At 47.0% G+C, this 20,181-nt stretch overlaps 1 protein-coding gene across 5 annotated transcripts; it reads left to right on the top strand.

The window, feature by feature from the left end:
- The first annotated feature begins 321 nt into the window (after positions 1-321).
- Positions 322-18,884, top strand: HP1BP3 (heterochromatin protein 1 binding protein 3). 5 transcript variants are annotated; one of them, XM_058855200.1, is made up of 13 exons: positions 322-391; positions 6,645-6,842; positions 7,255-7,357; positions 8,573-8,723; positions 9,101-9,260; positions 10,176-10,319; positions 11,156-11,236; positions 12,117-12,271; positions 12,996-13,086; positions 13,752-13,911; positions 15,878-15,989; positions 16,882-17,019; positions 17,745-18,884. In XM_058855200.1, the coding sequence occupies exons 2-13, from the start codon at positions 6,747-6,749 to the stop codon at positions 18,028-18,030; spliced, it is 1,677 nt and encodes a 558-aa protein (XP_058711183.1). In that variant the 5' UTR covers positions 322-391; positions 6,645-6,746; the 3' UTR covers positions 18,031-18,884. The 5 variants fall into 5 exon arrangements, with proteins under 5 accessions (XP_058711183.1, XP_058711186.1, XP_058711185.1 ...); XM_058855203.1 differs by lacking the exon at positions 322-391 and adding an exon at positions 666-676; XM_058855202.1 differs by lacking the exon at positions 322-391 and adding an exon at positions 764-782.
- The last annotated feature ends 1,297 nt before the right edge of the window (positions 18,885-20,181 follow it).

The raw sequence follows: 20,181 nt of genomic DNA, 5'->3' as shown, positions 1-20,181 counted from the left end.
CGGGCTGAGGGCTCGGCGGGGCGGTCCCCAGGGGCGGCTCTCGCCCCCTCAACGACCCCATCGGCGGGAATCGCCTCAGGGGGGCAGCGGCGGGAATCGCCTCAGGGGGGCAGCGGCGGGAACCGCGCGCGCAGCCCCGCCCCGCCCCGCGCACGCGCGCGCTCCCGCGCGACGTGGAGGCGGTGGGGGCGGGGGAGAAGGGGCGGCATTTGAAAAATGCCCGCGGCCTCCCATTGGCCGGCGGCACCGCCCGGCCCCGCCCCCCGCCGCGCGCGCCGCGGCCCCGCCTCCCCCGCGCGCCCCCGCCCCTCAGCCGCCCCCCCCGGCCCCCCCCCCCGGTCCCGCCGCCGCCGCCATTGGAGGCGCCGCCGCTTTGTGTCCGCCGGGCCCGGTGAGTCCCGGCCCCGCCCGCCCCCGGCGCTGCGCCGGGCGGGACACGGAGCCGCGCCTGGGAGGCCGTGGGTGCTGTGCTCGAGGCGCGGGGGCGCCGCCGGGGGGGGCCCCCCGGAACTGCCCTCAGCGCGTTCCCCTCCCTGCCCTGACAGGCCTGGGGGAGCGGGGGTGTCGTGACGGGGAGTCGCGACACGCTGCGCGGGCACGGCGCGATGTCGCGGCGGGCTCGGCCCGGCACAGGCCCGAGGAGGCGGCTCCGGGCCTCGGGTGCTCGCCGGGCCCGGCGGGGCCTGGCGGGGTGCGGGCCCGCGGGCCCTCACAAAGGAGCTGCGGGGCTCAAACACGCCTCAAACACGCCTCTCGCCGATACGGGGCGAGCCCCGGGGAAGGTCAGCGGCGGAAGGGGCTGACAGGGCCGCGACACGATAAATAATCTCTATTTATAAACTTAGGAAGAGCTTGGCTCCCGCCGCGGCCTTCCCGCCTTTCGGCTGCTTGGCTGTGCTGTTGTTTGGGTTTTTGCCTGCTCTAACTCACTTCCTCAACGCCCGAGAAGTGGCACCACTCGGGGGAAGCCTCAGCCTGGCTGCGGTGTGGCTCCGCTTCCTAAAAGAGATCCCTAATCCCCCCGGAGTCGCTGATAGCGATGGATACAGACCTACGTGTGAGGCTCCAGGTATTCCAGGTGCCTTCCTGCGCTCAGGTGCTCACAGCCCGCTAAAGGGATGTAAAGCACCCTCTCTAGAGCACAGACTCTATAGAGAAGGCGGTTAAATTCCAGTCTGGAACTGGCTTCTGTTCCTGTATCGTTATCCTTGCCGCTGTGGGGTGTTTTGGGTAAAACATCACCAAGATTTAAGGAGAGAAGGAGCAGCTTCTGGGGTGGCTCTTGCCAGGCCCGGGGCCCAGCAGCCTACCTGCTGCACCTGAGGACAGCTCGGGAACGCTGTTCAGATCGAATCCTTCCCACACTCCCAAATAGTGTATTTTAACTGTTTTCCCATTAACCAGTGTCTGCAAATCACTGGGGAACTGCCCGGCCTGCGCTGCAGAAAGAAAGTTGGATAATGTGGGATTGTGGGTGTGTTGCTGTCGCTGCTCTATACAGTGTAGCAGAGACGGATAGTTTGGATAGTTTGTTTATAGCTGTGGTATTTCTCACTTGGTAGGAGCCCTACTGAATTATTTCTGGGTTAGCAAGTGTGTCACTTCCCAGTTCTTATCTAACTATTGAGTAAGTGTTGCACTCTGATTTCCCAGCATGTGACTTTTGTTTGCTTTGACCATAAATAGTATTTTTAGCATCTTCAAGAGAGAGTTAGCCAGCAGTCTTTGGCAAGCAGCTCCCATTGAGGCAGGAAAGGTTCGGAAGTGCTTGTGTTTGTAAACAGCGTCCCTTCTCCATGAGAGCAGTGAGAGGAGAGGGAGGTGAGTTCAGCTCAAGAGTGGAAGTGTTTGATGGACTGGGCAGGAGAGCACAGACCTTCCTCAGGTGAGACTTCAAAAAAATTTTGGATAGAGTGGGAGATCCTTGGAAATCAGCAATGAGTAGAGAAAAAAAAAAAAAGCCCTCATAATTCCTGTTGGAGGGAAGAACCTGATATAAATACCTTAAAAAAAGTGGCTTTTGGAGCTTTCTCTTGTTTACATGTGTGAGCTTGCTAATTAATGATCTTCTCAATTCATCATGCACATTTGTCAGGCAGAAGCTCTTTGAATTGTTTTTGTCTTCAGAATATCTTTTCCTGTGTTTTTTCCCTTTCAGCAGAAAGTGACATGTAAATCTTTTGGCAGCATTTTGTTACAAGTGACCTGGGGTCCTCTGAGGATTTAAACTTCAGTGAGGGAATAGAAGTGTTACATTGATGGACTATAATGGGAGGTGTGGGTAGATTTCTTACAGACTGCAGTGAAGTAATGGCTTTTGTCATGTATAGTTTAGTCTGTAGAATAATAAATGATAGGTGAATAAGTAGTATTTGGGAGGAGGGTTTATGTTTACATTTAATCTATCTAGGAAAGGAGGAAATGGCCTATAAAGGGTTCAAACCCTGGTATGTAACACTTGCAGCCTAAATTTTCATTCAGGTGTCAGCAGTTTGTCAAAATTCATGAAGTTGGATCCTGAATTAAGATATTTTATCCAAGGCTATGAAAACTTTCAGCAGAGGATTTTCATTTTGGAGTTGTTTTAACTCTGTGATCTGACCTTGTTTTTTAAGCTCAGAGCTGAACCCTGTGCACTCTGAAGGAGTGATTTCATCCCTCAGTGGCCATGTGGCATAGACAGAGTGTGAGAATTTGGGTCAAGGGCCATTCTAGCCAAAAACTGTTGTTCCTCAGAGCTTGTCACCATCATGATCCTGAGCATCAGTGTGGAGATGGATTATTTTGAGACAGCCATGCAGGCAGAAATTCTGCATCATATTAATCCCTTGGCTAAAGTTTCTGTGAGTTTTAGGTATGATGGTAATGCAATTTAAGTTGTTTGCTGACTATGGCTGTTTGGGGACATGAGGAAAAACTCCTGGGTGTTGGAATGGAAAATAATCCAGGCAATGGAAATGATCTGTTCTGCCTTCTGTGCAGGTCAGAGATTGATGGAGAAAGAATCAGAAGCCTGTAGTGGTTTTCTGTTGGGCTGGTGTTCTTTGTGTGGAGAATAGTAAACAGACAAGTGCTGAGCTCAGCCCTGGGTGGGAGCATCAGTCTCACTCTAGTAATGTGCCTTTTTTTTTTTTTTTTCCTCTTTTTCTTTTTTCTTTTTTTTTTTTTTTTTCAGTGAAAGCAGCATCTGTGTGCACAGAAGGGCAGGGTTTATGCTCTGCAAAAACTGGGACAGGCAAGGTGTAAGTTGGGTTGCATTCGTGGCATTTGGAGTCAGAGGCTCAAATTCAATGCTGAATGAAAGTGTTTTCAAATTAAAATATATCTTTAGGCTTTAAAAAACCCTTCTTTGGGTCTCTAAGTGTAGGAATTCCTGGGATGCTGGAAGTGTGAGGGATTTTTGCTGTGCTCCCCTGAACCCTGAAGTACATGGGATTTGTTGTTCCCCCATAACCCCGTGCAGGGAAGGAGTGGCTGGAAATGGACGCTGTAACACAGGCAGGCTCAGGAATGCACTGCTTGGCAAGTGGGGAGCCCTTGGATGGGAGAGCTGGACCACTGCTCCTGGTTAATTGAAACAAGCTGCTCGCAGCTCAGGTAGCCTGGAACAGAGCCCCAGGACTGTAGGAGAGCTGCAAAGGCAGACCTTGGAGCTCAGGGGGAAATTCCAGACAGCTGGGACACCTGGGAAATGGTGGCCCTGAGGATCGGGACAAAGTTTGTTGAATGCAGCGAGAGCGATGGGAGTGTCAGCTGTGCTCAGCCGCATGCGAGGGAGTTCCCAAGTGGGTTGACAAATAAGAATCAGAAGTTGGAACTAACTTTGTGTTCTCTATTCAGAACATATTTTATTAATCTGCAGGACTTTAGGCTGGTTTAAATGACTAAGTGCTCCTGGGCTGACTTAGCCAAGAGCACAGGCAGTGACAGCACCGAGAACTCCTGACAGACACATTTGTATCCAAGATGGTGCTGGGTGATATACTGTGACCATGAGGGTTTGACAAAATATCTGCTACCTGGGCTAGGTTTTTAGGAACAGCTTTGAGGATTTCAAGGGGACAAAGCCTTGAAAGAGTTATGCAGCTTGCAAGTTAGAAGGTGATGAGTTTGGGCATGTTTGATTTGGATTTTCAGAAGTATTAACATTTCCTGTGCTTTTATTCTGCAGTTTCCAGAACATTTAAATACTCTTGTGCATTATAAAGTGGTAAATAATTCTCAGCAACCAATAGCCTGGTTTTTAAACCCAGTTTTACTTTGCTTTTTAAGGCTTTCTGATAACAAACAGCTGTTCTTACTTACACTGCCTGTTGGATCACCTGGTGGGTTTGATGCCGACCTGCAATTGCATAAAACCCTTTTTTAGCCCTTTTTGACCTCATTTCTAGGCCAGTGTCGTGTACTTTGTACCCAGTCACATTTAAGGACATCAATCACCCGTGGGTGTTGTGTGACAGTAAGGGGACACCCCCCTGGCCCAGGATTGGATATTCTTCCTCATTTTTCCATTGCATATTTGTTTTCAGCCTGCTCACCCTACCTTGAGTCCTTATGAGCTGGAGTTTCTGGAGTGACTTTCTGTACTTTGGTGAAGGTTAGCATCCTGGTGGTGTTTTCACTGCTGATGTGATTATAGTTTTCTGACATTTGATCAGATTTAAATGTTCATTAAAATCACCCTTGAAACCTGCATCTTCAGGTGGTGGCCTCTACCCCCTTTCAAGGCACAATATTTGTTTGATGTTTGTGTAAAACATGCCTGGGAATGCAGAGGTAACCAACAAGCCTGAATTTCTGCTGGATACCAGCTTGTTTGCATGTATTGTGGGCACAGGAACAAGGAATTGTACTCTTGAGAGCAAAAAGATTCCAGTGCTTTATACACTGATCTAAACAAAAGGGTTTTCAGAACTTAGGGAATTTTAAGTCAAAGTTTGGAGTACTGTTTTCATGCATGTGTCATGCAGGTCACACAGTTAAAAAATAATTAAAGCCCAGGACCATGTCAGCCACAGTGTGGCCTGTGTGTGTTTAGTCCCAGGGAATGTGTCTTCTATTGCCCCCAGCTGATTTCCCTGAGGGGGAATCTGTAGTTGGTTATTTTGGACTCACTTCAAAATTCTGGCATTTTCTTGAAGGGCTTTAAACTCTGCTTGCTAGAAAAAACACTGGATCCTGAGCTGAAGCCTGGTGAAAATGCTCATTTTTTTTCCTTTCACTTTCCACTCTTGAGGAAGGAAGGTCCCTTAAAACAGGACAATTTTTTTTTTTTTAAGTGCTGTGCTATATTCTGTATATTCTAGTTGGCAATTAGTATATTTTCACATCCTGACATTTCACAAGAAAGCTTCATTCATCTCATTTTTTTGTTTTGTTGGCATGTTGATATTTCTGTTTTGCCTCAGAAGAAAACAGCCAGTGCTGTTGGGCTTTGCTTTCCCTGGTGCTGAGGCAGGAGCAGTTGCCCGTGGGTTTTCAGAGTGGCTGTTGAGTTGTTGTCAGAAGTGCCTCTGGCTGGTTAGGGATCCCCACTGCTGAGCAGGGACAGGATTGTGTTTTTGGGGAGGTTGTGTTGGTGTGGTACAGAGCACCTACCTGTGCAGTGGGGAGAGCAGTGCTGAAACTGTGCTGAGAGCTTGGAAACAGGGCTGGGGCTGCTGCTGCTCTGCTCACGCTGGACAAATACCTCCTGAAAGAGAAAGTTTATGGTAAGTGCCTGCCTTCTGAGCAAAAGGAGACACACAGAGTAACTGAAAGCAGGGCATTTCTCTGTCAGGAAGGGAGGAGGGCAAGCTGGAGCTTGATCTTTGGATGCAACTGGGACAGGTCCAGATGTGGTTTGCTGGAGGTGAGGCTTTGCTTCTGAGGTTTTTAAAGGGGATGCTGAGAGGAAGTGAAGGAGCCAATGAATCCTGGTTTTGTGATGGAATTAGTGGAGCCCCTCTCCTTAGGAGTGCAGTGCCCAGTGCAGGCAGATGGGCAGCAGGTAAGAGAGGCTGTAAAAGCATAATAGTAGTAGGGTGTGAGACATGAGGAGGGTTAAACTGAGCTTAACCCATTTGTTATCCATGACAGTGCATGTGTTTGGAGCAGAGCTTTTGCAAGCTTGTTTTCTGGTAGAAGGCATGGAGACTGCTCTTCTGATTGTCTTTTTTTTTTTTTTTTTTTTTGTTAAAATATTTGTTAATTTCTTTAAATTGCATGGAGTTTAGTTTGGGGGGGCATAGCTTGGGTTCCCAATGCTTGTATCTTCTCCCTGAGATGTAATGGTGTAATTCCTTAGCTCCATGTGCCAGCTCCTGCTTTTTCCCAAAGTCACTGAGTGACCAGTTCCCTCACTCAGTGAAATGGCTGCTTCTCATCAGTGTTTGCCCTTAACTTAAAGAGCCTTTTTACCTTTCAGCCATCTTCTAAAAGAGCAGGTCTGGCTTGCACCTTTCCCTTTTCTGTTCCACCCATAGCTCACCAGTTTGCATACATGTTTTAGTACCTTTGTTGAATGCAAGTGTTGCTTGTCAGTTGTGTTGGTCATGAGCTGTAAGTCATTTATCCTTTTCTTTTTAATCTTTAATTTGATAGATACGTGGACCTACATGTTTTTGTTTTGTTAATTTTCACACCACATCTTTTCTGTACTTTAGGTTGACTCCTCACTGCACTGTGAAAACCATTAGGAAAAAGTCCTTGGGGTTAAAACCTGGGGCTCCACAGTTACCTGCACTTGGGGCTAGAAATTATTTTAAATGTCGACTGATCTGTCTGAAGCTGAACCCGTGCATCATAAGGCGCTTCCACTCTTAACGGGAGCTCAGCTGATCCACACGGACAAGTTAAGTGAGGTAGGGGCTGGCCCTTTCTCCAAGCTTGCCCTTGGATCAGTCCTTGACTTCCAGTCCTGCTCAAGGTTACTCAGTACTCTTTCTCCCCTGCTTCTAGGAAACTCGACTGGGAGTCCAACAAACTCTGCCTCCCCTTCCCTGCTTTCCCTGAGACGATATGTCTGTCAAAATCCTCAAATGCTCATCTCATTTAATTTGGAATTAAAATAATTTCTTTTATAACCATAAAATGTGGAGCTATCCTCTCCTATAATGCTTTGAAGAAGCTGGTTTGAGGGCTACTGTCTTTTAACATCCTAAAAAATCCAAACCAGAATATTTCTACCTATGCTGCTTTGATTTACTTTAATCCCGTTCCAAAACTTTCAGATTCTTTCCAGCATCTGTGCTGATTCTCATGTGCTTTTTGTAGAAAGTGGAAGACGACACAATGCCAATCCGTCGCTCGGTGAATGCTTCTTCCCGGGAAACTCCTCCCAAAAGCAAACCTGCCGAAGGGGAAGAGGTCAAAGCAGGTACAGTCATGTGGAGGGGATGAATGCATATCCAAACATGGGCTGGCTCTGAAACTTCTGCAAAACCCTACAGACAAGATGAAAGTATTACTAATGTTTGGCTCCCTTTCACAGGCTTCTCCAAGATTTGTGCTTTGCAGACACTGTTTTCAGTCTGAACCCACTTGTTTAGTCTTTTATATCCTGTGTCATGCCAGACATGGCTAAATATTTATGGCTAAATATGGTCCCTTTAAAGTTTGTGCATCCTTTAGGGTAAAGAAATGATGAAGTTTCAGTAGTGTCAGAAAGATGGTTTGAGATCAAAAGGTGGAGTTAATGAATGGAAAAACAGAGTATTCAATTTTTTTTGCTATTTTTCTGAGCAAAAATGTTTTACCACAATGTGTCATGCAGTCTTGCCTGATATTAACGTGGCTGGTTTTAGCAGCTTGGCCTCAGTGTCCCAGAATGTGTCATTCCACTGGTTTTGTCCTTTTTGGTGTCACAAACAAAAAAAACTACCTGCAAAACTGACTCTTAATTCACTGTGTATTTTAAATGCCTCCATGGGAAAACTGCACAGGAATGTATCAGACATGCTTAAGCTGCACAGAGCAGTGTTGGTGGGCAGTTCTTTATCCAGAGAGTGTGGAATTTCAGTTTAAATGCATTTTATCTAGCAGGCAGCCCAGTTTCTCAGGCCTGTTCTCAGCTAAATATACTCTTATGTATTTTTTATTTCCTTGGTAAGTTGATTTCTGACTGGATTTGATCCTTCTGATGTACAAGTGCTCCTGCCAATGCACGTGCCACCTAAAGCTTTGCCAAGTCTGGGAAAATGTGATGGAATTGTAATTATCTCTCAGGTGCTTTTGTGTTTGAAAATAACTGGGTCATAAGCAAAGCTATTTCTTAGAATCCCAGGCCTGTCTGCAACAGCAGCTTGTGGAGTTAAGAGGAGAACACTCGGAACTGGTTAATTGTGAAAATGTTGCATGATGTTGTTTGCAGTTATTCTGGCATTTGAGGGCTGATTGCATCTTTATTGAAGCTCTTTCCAGTACTTTTCTACACTTTTAAATTGCTTCTAAATAACACGGTTAAGTTAGTGAAAATAAATTGGTGGGAAATAATTAGTGGGGTGTGTTCTTAAGTTTGGGTTTTCCCCCTCTACCTTCTTAAAGAGTAAAAGCTTGGTTTTGGACAGTAACTTTGTTTTTTCCCATTTTCTAGATGCAGAAGTCACCTCTGAGGAATCTGCCTCTGTTGGAGAGGAACAAGAGCCTGAAACCCTGCCTGCTGCATCCAATGAAGCAGAACAGCCAAAGGAACCTGAGAGTGAAGGGAAGGAGGAAACTAAGTCCACAGAAGAAACCAAAAAGGAGTAAGGCTTACTTGGCATGGAATTCAGGGTTTTGAGGATGATTCTGAAGGAAGTCAGGCTTTAAGAGAGAAAAGATAGTGGGAGAGAAAAGATAGTGGGAGAGAAAAGGAAAATTAATGCCTTAAGGTGCTTCTCCTTAAGATACTTCTAAGGAAGAAGCTACTGATCATGTGGAGCTGCTGTTCTTGAACAGATATGGGGCTTAATAGTGATACAAGGCCTCTTTTTTTACTAATAGAAACATCAAAATAGTCCTTAAGTTATGTTAGTTTAAATAATGTCAGATAGTCTGGGCTTTGTTTTGGTTTTTTTTTTTCTTGTGTGTCTTGTTGGCTTTAGTGCCTCTTGTCTTACTGTTGCTCTGTATTTTCCCTAAGTGAGAAGGAGCAGTCTAAGGAGAAGGAGAAGAAGGTGAAGAAGACCATCCCTGCGTGGGCCACGCTCTCTGCCAGCCAGCTGGCCCGGGCACAGAAGCAGACTCAGATGGCAGCCACCTCCCGGCCCAAAATGGATGCGATTTTAACCGAGGCCATCAAGGTAAGCAGGACACAAATGTGGTTTTTATTCAATTTATGTTCTAAAACACAATTTCAGCTTGCTGAGGGGCAGGTGACAGTGCTGTGTGTAAGATGGATGTGCTTGTGCCTGGAGCACCACGTAGCTGGCATGTGAGTCCATGAGGATGATGAGGGGCCCTGTAGATGATTTCTTTGTTTAGGATTTGTTTCCCTCCCTAATTACATTATGAGGAACAGCTAGGATGGCATAACCATGGTTGATTGCTGTCATCATTTTGTTTGCTGTGCCTCCTAGCCACGTTTAACTTCATTTACCTGGATTCATTCTTTTAGCATTAACTTACTCTAACTCAGGACAGACTGAGATACTGTAAACCTGCATTCCAAAGCGGTCTTGGTTAACTTTATCCCTCCTGATTGTAAGAGGAGATCTCTGCTGTTGTAGCTGTGCTGCTGCTCTCCCCTCAAGGCTCCCTTCAGAGGAGGCCTTTCCATCCATCTTCAAAAGATGAACTTCACCTTAGGTTTTTGCTAGTTTACTGATGTCAATCCTCTATCTTCTTAAAAAAAAGAATTGGCAGGTTGTTCTGACTTAATGATTACTCTGTGTAGCGTTAATAAAATGTTAGTAAATCAGTTGTGCAGCTTGCCAAAAGGTGTATTTTAGGCCATTCTGTGTGAGTGCTTTAGAGCAGGGGAGTGGTGGATATGTGCTTGCTGTGCTACTTCTGTGTTATTTGTGTTGCTCTTCAGCTACTCAGAAGGGGGAAGTTAAGTATTTTGTTAGTCACGTCTTATACTTGATTCACAGTGGGGAAAAGACCAGCCCTGGCATCCTGTGGTGGCCTGTGTGCATCAGTCCAATCTCTGCTTTTCCACCCCTCTCAGGATAATTCCAGTGTAGGTGGTTTCTAGTGTTCTGTTTCTGTTTCAGGCCTGCTTTCAGAAGAGCGGTGCCTCGGTGGTTGCAATACGGAAATACATCATCCACAAATACCCTTCCCTGGAGCTGGAGAGGAGGGGATACCTCCTGAAGCAAGCACTGAAAAGGGAGCTGGAGAGGGGAATCATTAGGCAGGTAAGAGCTGCTTTGTGGAGCAGCACTTGGGGTGGAATTGCTGAAGAGGGACTGTTTCCAAGGGCCTGGAGTGACAGGACAAGGGGCAACGGCTTCAGAGTACCAGAGAACAGGGTTAGATGGGATATTGGAAAATGATCCTTCTCTGTGAGGGTGGGAAGGCCCTGGCACAGGCTGCCCAGAGCAGCTGTGGCTGCCTCATCCCTGGCAGTGTTCAAGGGCAGGTTGGACAGGGCTTGGAGCAGCCTGGGATAGTGGAAGGTGTCCCTGCCCGTGGCAGGGACAGAACTGGGTGGTCTTTAAGATCTCTTCTATTCAAAACCATTCCATGATTCTGGGAACTGCACAGGAATTTCTTAACTTCACTAGAAGGTCTGTGGAATGAACATGTTCTTCCTCATGGAGGTTGATCATCCAGTGTCTCTTCTTTGCTGGACACTGGCAGGATTTCAGCACTGTTGTGTCAGTCACATACTTGGCACTGTTGGTTTTTGTGCAATTCCTGGCCATTTCTGGGTGTTGTGTCACACAACATTGCAGCAGCACATGAGTCCAGCAGTGTCACTTCTGCAGCAGTGTGGGTTTTAACACCATAATTTATTCTGTGTTATCTGTCAGGATCTCTTGGTCAGGACAGCAGAGTATGTCCCAATGCCTGGCTGCAGTTTCTGGTCTTACTGAAGGTTCAGTGGGTTCAAATCAGGCCACTGCCATAAAAACTCACTGCAGGATGACTGTATTGAAAATCTGCATCTTGGTGTCAGTGAGTCTGTCTCAGGTTGTTAGTATTGTGAGTTGCTCTGTTAAGGACTGAAATGCACTTTCTCTTGAACCAGGTTAAAGGAAAGGGAGCTTCTGGGAGCTTTGTGGTGGTGTCTAATGCAGGAAAAAGTGTTCCAAAAGCCAGAGACAGAAAGGTAAGATGGATCATTTTAAACAACACTCTGAAATGTACTTCACAGCAGCACACATACCTTACCCAATGTTCTCAACCCAGTGTTCTCCTCCTTGCTGTGCTTTTTTTTCCCCAAGTACAGCAATTAAAACATCCATCCCACTGGTATCAGGCTCAGAAAGCTACTATGAGGAATTAAACCCAAGTAAAATTATCACAATCTCAGTTTTAAAATGTTTACATTAACCCCCTAGGCTTTGGTTCAGAGGCAGAAAACTGAATAACCATGAAACTCTTCCTCTGTCTTTACTGGGCAGAGAGAGGTGACTCTCAGGTATTGGTGTTTATGCTTCTGCTGTGTGTGTTTTATCTGTTGGGTGGATAAAGGGAAGACTCCAGTCTTTAGAACTGAGGGCAATGTTTTCCCATCAGCTATGAGGACAGAGGGAGGAAGAAGAAAATATTGTTGGGGACTAATGTGAAGGGGTTGGTTTTTTGAGCTTCAGTTAGTTGTGGTTCCAGCACTGCTGATCTCCACTCCATGCTGTGCTGAGTGTGTGAAACACATTCCTAATGTTGCAGTTACAAAGTGGTTATCTGGAGTTGCCAATCCCTTGGGATTAGACAGGTGGAGTTAGACAAGTAACACCTTGGTGGTCATCTCTTGCCTCCCTGGGAGACCAAAAGCCCTAAAACTGAAGGAAATGTTCTCACACTTGGTGTAGGGCCCTGGAGGAAACTAATTGTAGTGGCACTTTTTAAACAGGGTTCACTGGCTCCACAAGAAGTGTGAGCAAGGCAGCTCAGCAGGCAGTGTCAGGAGCACTTATCCCACATGTACATTGCTGATTCAGAAATGCAGAGTTTTAGGCTCTGCTGACACATAAAAATCTGTGTTTCAGAAAAGCAGTTCAGCTCTGAGCACAGAGCAGCAGGTGAAGCTGGAGGATGTCCTGCCGCTGGCCTTCACCCGCCTGTGTGAGCCCAAGGAAGCTTCTTACAGCCTGATCAAGAAATACGTGTCTCAGTATTACCCCAAACTCAAAGTAGATGTAAGGTAAGTGCTGGAGCTGCTTTAGCAAGCAGAGGATTGGGGAAACTTGGCCTTCCTCTCCTTCTATCTCACTTCATGATGATTTAATCTGGTTTAAGCCAGGTGCTGCTCCAAGTTGCAGAGCCTGTGGGAAAGCTTGAGGAAAAGCTGTGCCTTTTCCTGCATCCCTCCACATTCCTTCTTTGTTGCTGACACCACCAGCAGCACTGCTCTGCACACCTTTACCACACCCACATCCCTTTACTGCCTGGATGTGAAGGCCTCTCCTCGGAGTTTCATCCCCCTTGGATCTGGTTGCTTTAGCCAGCACATATCTACAGTAATCTTTAAGCTGACCTGTATGGAGTGAGGCTTGGGAAACAAAACTAGGAAAACCCTGCATATCACCTCTAACAGGGTTTTGTCAGCCCCTTGTTTGCCTGTGAGCTGACTGAGTGCCCACCATGTCCAAATGTGCTGCTCAAGGTAAGTGGATCCTTGCCAGGGCCGCGTGCCCGGAGCTGCCGGCAGTGCCGTGCCACCGAGCCCGTGCCACCGCTCAGATCCCAGCGTGGTGCCACGTTCTGCCTGGGCAGTGAGCCTCACTGACAGATCTCCATTTAAAGTGTCTCCATGTAGGCAGACACTCTAAGTGCTGCTCTGCTCACATGCTGCAAAGCGCTGTTTCTCTGTTTGTTTTTGGAGCTGTCAGTGTGTGTCAGTAAAGCTTTCTCCTCCTGTGTTTCAGACCCCAGCTGCTGAAGAATGCCCTGCAGAGAGCTGTAGAGAAGGGCCAGTTAGAGCAGATCACAGGGAAGGGAGCGTCTGGGACATTCCAGGTCAGAGACTGGGTTCATCTTTGTTGACCACAAGCCTTGGATGTCAGTTACTGCGCCCTGTCCCCTGGTTTCACAGGGCAGCCCTTTCTTCGGCAGCCTGGCATGCTCAGCTCTTGTCCAGCTGTGAAGCAGTAGAACTCTTGTTCTCCTCCTGGTCTCCGTTTCAGGAGCAGACCCCTGTTCCCTTGCTGAGCGTGCTGCACGCACTGCTCAGCTCTGACTCACCAGCACAGTAGGGAGCTGGTGGGATAAGCTTTCCTTTCCATTCCTCACTGGAAGTGCAGCAGGTACCCCAGATGCCTGCGACATCTTTTACTCATGTGTGTACCACAGAAGTCTCTTGGGTACATTTGGTCCATGGGATGGAGGAAGATGTGACTTATTTTGCTTTTCTTTCCTCCCCTGAGCAATAGGCCCTTAGACTGCCACATCCTTGCAGTGTATTTGGGGGCTGGGGTGAGGGGTTGCTGATAAAGCCCCCCAGACTGACTAGGCCTGTCTTCCCACCTGCAGCTGGGAGAGCAGCGTTCCCTGTGCAGTGTTTTAATATTGAACATATCTGTGCTAATGCAGGAGCGCCGACCCACCTGGTGCAGAGGAGCTTGTCCTGACCTGGTTTGGGAGAATTTTGTCTTGATGCTTTTCTCTTCCTCCTTGGAAAATAGCTGAAGAAATCAGGGGAGAAGCCCCTGCTGGGTGGGACTCTGATGGAAGATGCCATCCTGTCTGCTATTGCGGCCATGAACGAACCGAAGACCTGCTCCACCACAGCGCTGAAGAAGTATATCCTGGAAAATTACCCAGGGACCAACTCCAACTTCCAGGGTAAAGCACTGATCTATGTACTGCTTCTACTCTGCATGCTGAGAGAGTCCTGCAGCTGCAGATGTGCCTGTGCAGCACCTTGAAGCTGCTCTGTTGAGCTTGCAGGGAGCTGCAGCTGCTCAGTTCTTTGTGCTGCAGAGATGCACTGTGGTTTGAATTCCCATCAGTCCCTTTCAAGCCGGACAAAGGCCAGTTCCTGAGACAGAATGCACAATTCTCTTGTGTATAACCAGGAAGGGGGAATAGTATCTAAGTACTTTATTGTTCTTAAATCACCAAGTTGATTTCATCCTTCTCTGCTTTGAAAGGCATCAATGCAGTTCCTAACTGTGTTTCATTAAGAGAACTTGTGTTGTTTAATTTTTTAAAAAATTCACGAGCACCCCTCTTACTGATTTGTTTGAGGCCCTACTTCTGATTTTTAAAAGGTCAAGAAATAAGGAGAAAAGCCACTTGTATTTTATTTGGAAGGGAGATTTGGCATATCTTTGTTCCCAGGAGTGACACTAATGTCTGGTTTGACTTTTGCCTGAGCAGAGGCTTTCAGGCAGATCTTCTGATGGCTTATTTGGGTTATTTGGGCTGAGCCCCAGTGCAAGTGGCTGGTGCTGAAGGTCAGTTGAGACAGGCTGAGCTCACAGCAGTCTCTGCTCAAATCTAAACATAGATCAGTTTGTTCCTGTGGTGTCACTTAGCTGGTGCCATTCCTCGTGAGCAGAGACGAGATTGCTGATCCCAGTCTTTATCTGGAGCACAGCATCAGCACAGCTGTTTGGTGCAGGGTTACTGACACACAGCACAGGTTCCAGGGCTGAAGTAGCTGCCCTGAGACCTTCTGCCAATTCGAAATTGATGTTGGGTGTGACTTCTTAATCTCAGAGCAGGTAAAAGAGCTTCCAGGCTTCCTAAGCCCTCACACAGTTTATTTTCAGGACCATTGGAAATGTCCCTTGTCCTTAGGGCCTGTGTTGAGCCAGCCTCCAGTGCTTGTCACTCCTGCAAGGCTGAGAAGGAAATCTCAGCTTGCAATCTGTTGTTTTCTTTCTCCTTCCATTACATAAAAGGAATTTTGATGATCTCTGCTTTGTTCTGAGAGCAACTGGAGGAAGATCTGGTGAGATGTGAAAAGCAGGGGGGCACACACTGCAGAGCCAGAGCTCTGCTCTCCTCCCCAGTTTATGCCTCATCTCAGAACTGGACTTGACTGGAGTCAAATCCTTTATGTGCTGTTATTGACCTTTGACACCCAGAGTAAAACCAGCCTTGGGGTTATAAAAACTTTGGAACATGCTTGAGATCAAACCTTGTTTTTTCCTGGAAGCTCAATATGTAAATGGCCCCTCTAATTCAACCTGAAAATGGTTCTGAACTGACTAAACAACCCAAGCCTTTTGCCAAAGATCCCCTGTACTTTCACAGTTTGAGTTACAATTCTTACAAAGTAAGAATTCCATACAATGGAATAGCTGGAATAAAAGGCTGGAATAAAAGACTGGAATAAAAAGTTCATCTGTTGTATTTCTAGATGAAATATTTTACCCTTTAAAAAACAAAACAGAAAGCAAACCACAGTATGGGGAGGGATGGAGCACATGCAACATTTAGAACATGAGGAAATCAAAACCAGGGTAAAAGGCTTGTTTTAAAACACGCTTTAGAGGACAGGTCTGAGACCTGGGTTAAATTTGGACAGAGGTAGTTATATGGTGTTCTTGAATGATTTATGAAGGAGCATCCCATGATCCTGACATCAGAAACATGCATTGTTCTTGGCTCCTTCCTCTGGAGAATTTAAACTCTTGCCAAGTGCTCAGGAGCAATATCTTGTATCTTGCTTGAAAATTGACTGAGAGGATTTCCCATCCTTACTCCAGCGCTGATTTCAGAGGGCATAGCAGAGAGCAGTGAGATCAGACAAGAGGATAAAGATAGTAACACAACCTTTCTCTGATTTCTTTTTTTACAGTGCATCTACTGAAGAGAACCCTGCAGAAATGTGAGAAGAATGGCTGGATGGAGCAAATTTCTGGGAAGGGCTTCAGTGGAACCTTTCAGCTTTGCTTCCCTTATTATCCCAGGTAAAGAGCTTGTCTGTAAAATGATGTTCAGGAGTTCTGCACAGCTCAGGTAGCAGAGCTGAAGTTCATGAGCCAACCTCCTATTTACAGGGAGGTTGTGGAGGGTTTAATCACTGGTGAACTGCCATGTTGTCACCTGTGCTCTGAATAATGGCATTACTTGGGTGAACAGAAAGCAAACTTCATTAGCAAGGGAAGCTTTTAAGGGCAGTGGAAATTCTGGGCTCAGTATTCTCAGGTAGTCTGTTGTGCTGCTTTTGTTGCAGGCTGGGCTATTGAATTCAGCTGAGCAGGGAGTGGGGTTCTCCATGCCAGGATGCTCCTAAGGAGCAGGACCCAACTGTTCCTTCCTTAAGGGAGGAGAGGTGGGAGGATGACCTGGATTAGCTACTCCAAGTCTAAAGAGCCCTTCTTCTCCTGCTGTGAGCTGATACTGTGCTGGGCCATGTGGAGCCCAAGGATGAGGCCTTGGTGTCCCAGGAAGAGCCAAATGGCAGCACAGTCATTGAAGAGCTGCTCCCCAGCTCCCTGTGTTGCACACGAGTCCCCCACGGCTTCAGCCATGCTTAGCTGATGGAGTCTCATCCTGCCTTTGTGGTTTCTCTCCCTGGGTTTGCAGGGAAGGAGCAACAAGGGACAGAAATGGAGAAGAGACAGCTTAGGGCTGATGCAGTCCCAGGCTGTTGTGTTTCTGCCATTGCAGAGATTAAATAACCTTGGTCTGGGACAGCAGCAATCACAGAATTCCTGGGGGCATTTCTGGATTAGGCTAAAGCTGTAACCTTAGGGGAAAGCTGCAGTGCCAGAGGAGAGCCAGGGTTACCCAGGGCTTGCCTACCCTGGAGTTGTATCCTTAGAAGCAAATTGCACTCTGACCAGACCCCTCTTGTAGCCCAGATGTGCTCTATCCAGAGAAGCAGCAGGATGAGGATTCTGAGGAATCTGATGAGGAAGAAGAGGAGGAATCTGAGGAGGAGGAAGAATCTGAAGAGGAAGAGTCTGAGGAGGAAGAGCCACCACCAAAGAAGAGGTATGGCAGCATGAGAGATGAGTGGGCTCCTTTGGATCAAATGAGTGTCTGTCACAGCTGTAGAGTGCTCAGGTGTGTCTTGTGGTGTGGTCACTTATCCACAGGGCTGTTGCTCACAAGTGTTGGCAGAAGTTTCTAATTATTCCTTATTCCAGAGGTACTGATCTCCCCCATTCCATAACTTGAAGCCTTCCTCTTTTCTCCTGCAGATGAGAGAGAGCCTGTGTTTATTTTGTGTTGCCTTTAGTCTCCTGCTTTAGCAAGTGTGATGTTTCACATAAACTTTTTGTATTTATTGTTTCCTTAAAAAAATTCTTCCCTACAGTAATTATTTGCAGCTCTGTAGCCAGAGATGAGACCTGCCTCACTCAGAATTTGGACTTAATATGAGTGTTGTTGGTTAAGTAATAAAATCCCACTTAGACAGGAGAGAGTGCTTAGGGCTCTTAATTGTTCTGACAGCAGACTGATTCACTGTCATTATTTATATGTTTATTTTCCTAACAAAGGGGTTGGAAGCCTCACTGGCAGCTCTGTGGGGATGGGAGCTGCTCAGTGCAGAGCTACCAGAGGAGCTCTTGCTCTCTGGGATTTAGCTCATGTAATGTGCCGGCAAAGGACAGGGATGCCAAGATGTGCTTCATTTATGCAAATTGCTGACAGCAGCTCTGCTCTGGGTACTGTTTGTGCCTCCACTGAGCTCCTGTGCTGTCTCTTCCTGACAGGATGCAGAAGAGACCACCCCCCAAATCCCGGAGCAGGGCCCCTCCGATGAAGCGAAGAGAGTCCAAACCCAAGCCAAGGAAAACCCCCGCTGCCCGCCGGGACAAAGCAAAGCCCCCTCCCAAGGTCAAAACCCCTGCTAAGAAAGCCAAACCGGCAGCCCCAGCCATCAAGAAAGCCTCCAGTGGCAGCTCTTCCAAGAAACCAGCAGCCAGTGGGAGGAAGGAAGTGAAACCCTCTGCCAAGGGCAAATCCACCATGAGGAAATCTCTCCGGGCAAAAAAGTAAAATGTTTCCAGTGTCAGGGAATCCCATGGTCAAATCCACAATCTTGTTTTATAAGTCAACGTGCATTTGTATTTTAGTTCTGATGCTTAAACACTTCTTTAATTTTTTAATTTTTTTTTTTTTTCTTGAATGATGGGGGAAAGCTGAAAACTAAATCAAACCAACCCAAGCATTCGTTAGATCTCGATGCTGTGCCTCGTGCCTGCCCCTCCCCTGGAACGAGTCATCTTTACTTTCTGCAATAATTTTAGGACTTTTCTAGGACGTCTCTAATCTGTACATTTATGGTGTTCCATGTGGGTTTCAGGGGGGGAGGGTTGGCTTTTAAAACAATTCTTCAAAGAAGACCTTTATATCTTTAGACAGCAGGAACAGGATGATTGGGGGAATGTGATTCTTTAATGAGAAGGTGCGGTGGCAGAGGAGTCCTCCCTAGATCCCTGCATGCCGAGGTCCTTGGCGCTTCCACGAGGGAGCCGTGTACATACAGCACTTGCACTGAGCCCCCCAGGTGCTGCTTTCCTCAGCCACAGGCCCAAGGGTGGCTGCTGAGTCCAATCCTCGGTGCCTCCTGGGGCTCTGGTGCCAGAGGGGCTCCAAAAGGGGCAGCTCTCGGTTAGGCGGGTGATTTGAATTAGTGTTTCCACACCACATTTGTTACCTTAAAACCAAAATATATTAAAGTCTTCTTGAATCCAACTTTCAAATGTTTTTAAGAGATGAAAAGCCTGGGTTTGTCACCTCTTGTTTACCCTTTTTTAAAGAGAAGTTGGAGAGCTATACAATTGCTAATGTAGAGATGTTAATAAGTGAAGAACATGCGGTTTGCTAAAATAAAATGAAACTAGATTCCAGGCCTGCCTTCTGAGTTCATTCTCTCCTTGCCCCAGCTTCTTCTGGAAAGGTAGAGAGGAGGGAATACAGTCACCACAGATTGCAGCAGAGGCAGATCTTTGTTCAAAGCCATCGTGATTTAGCCTGAGCCACTGCCAAGCTCTGTAGCTGGACCAGCTCCTGACCTTTTTCTTCCCTGATTTCTCTGGAGACAAAGGTGAGTGAGAAAGAAAGCTCTGTTGGAACCTCTTGTTGGTCCTCTTCTCCCCTTGTCAGTGATCAGTGAGGACAAAAAAACCCAGCTGAAAACTCCCCCAGCCCTGCTCAACAGAGCAGCCCCTGCCTTCAGAGCACGTCTCACCACGTCCCTGCTCTGCCATGCCCAGGGCAGCGATGCCAATGGGACCTGACAGTCTCCAACGTGCTGCTGCAAAGAGCTGGGAGGAGGGGAATTACACAGAAAGGGAGAAAAAAATCTTCATTGAATTTATTCTTTTCAGCTGCTGTGTGCTACCTCTAACTGGGAGTTAAAAAATTCCTATAGAAATGGCCTAAATTGTTCCCAACCCTGTAAGAAGGGTACAAACAGCAGGTTAGAAATCACAGCTGATGGGAAACAGAGTGAAAGCTCTGATCAAAGAATGATCCACGGGGATGTAAAGCAATTAGAAACATTAGTTAATGGCTTGTTCCTGGGGCTGCTTGTACCGAAGCCATGGGGTTTGTTGGCACTGTGGTGAGATGAATCAGAGAAGCTTCTCAGTGCTAGCATATTTATGGGGACAAGGTGTCTTCACTCAGGTGCTGGGTATTTTTCAACCTCCCTCTTCCCAATGGCATTTCCACACCAACAATCTCTCTGGGTATTTGTTAAAACACTGCTCTGGATGACACAGATTTCTCACATCCAAGCAGGAGAACCTTGAATTAAGAGTTGTGCCAAAACCTTGGTCATCACCAGACTATGGCTGTGGTTTGAATTAAGTGATTTCTGCACATTGAGTCAAAAACAAGTCACAGGGTTGGTTGTATTAAATCCAAAGGAGTGATTCTCTCTTACCAGGAGCAGTAACTGGGATTGAATGGGAAAATGTTCATTGCCAGCAGAGCAAACGCCTTCTGCGGGGTTTGTGCCGGCTCAGCCACTCACTCTTCCCCAGTCTCCGCTTCCTGGCCAGACTGGGCTCTGTTATGTTGTTTCTTCAGCCCCATCTGTCCTATTTTTTCCTTTTTTTATACTGTTCTTCTGTTATTAATGATCGAGTGGCTCTGCCATTGCAGCTCACAGGGTCTTGAAGCAGCTGGTGCTGCTGGTCA

The sequence above is a fragment of the Poecile atricapillus genome, chromosome 22, assembly GCF_030490865.1.
Source record: "Poecile atricapillus isolate bPoeAtr1 chromosome 22, bPoeAtr1.hap1, whole genome shotgun sequence".
NCBI lineage: Eukaryota > Metazoa > Chordata > Aves > Passeriformes > Paridae > Poecile > Poecile atricapillus.
Note: the sequence above shows the minus strand (reverse complement) of the source record. Positions and strands in the feature narration are given on the sequence as shown.

Coding starts and splice junctions, on each gene's coding strand:
- HP1BP3 (XM_058855200.1), top strand. CDS start 6,747: ATGTCGACTGATCTGTCTGAAGCTGAACCCGTGCATCATAAGGCGCTT. Junction 11,237..12,116: donor CAAAAGCCAGAGACAGAAAG/GTAAGATGGATC, acceptor TCTGTGTTTCAG/AAAAGCAGTTCAGCTCTGAG. Junction 13,087..13,751: donor GAGCGTCTGGGACATTCCAG/GTCAGAGACTGG, acceptor CTTGGAAAATAG/CTGAAGAAATCAGGGGAGAA.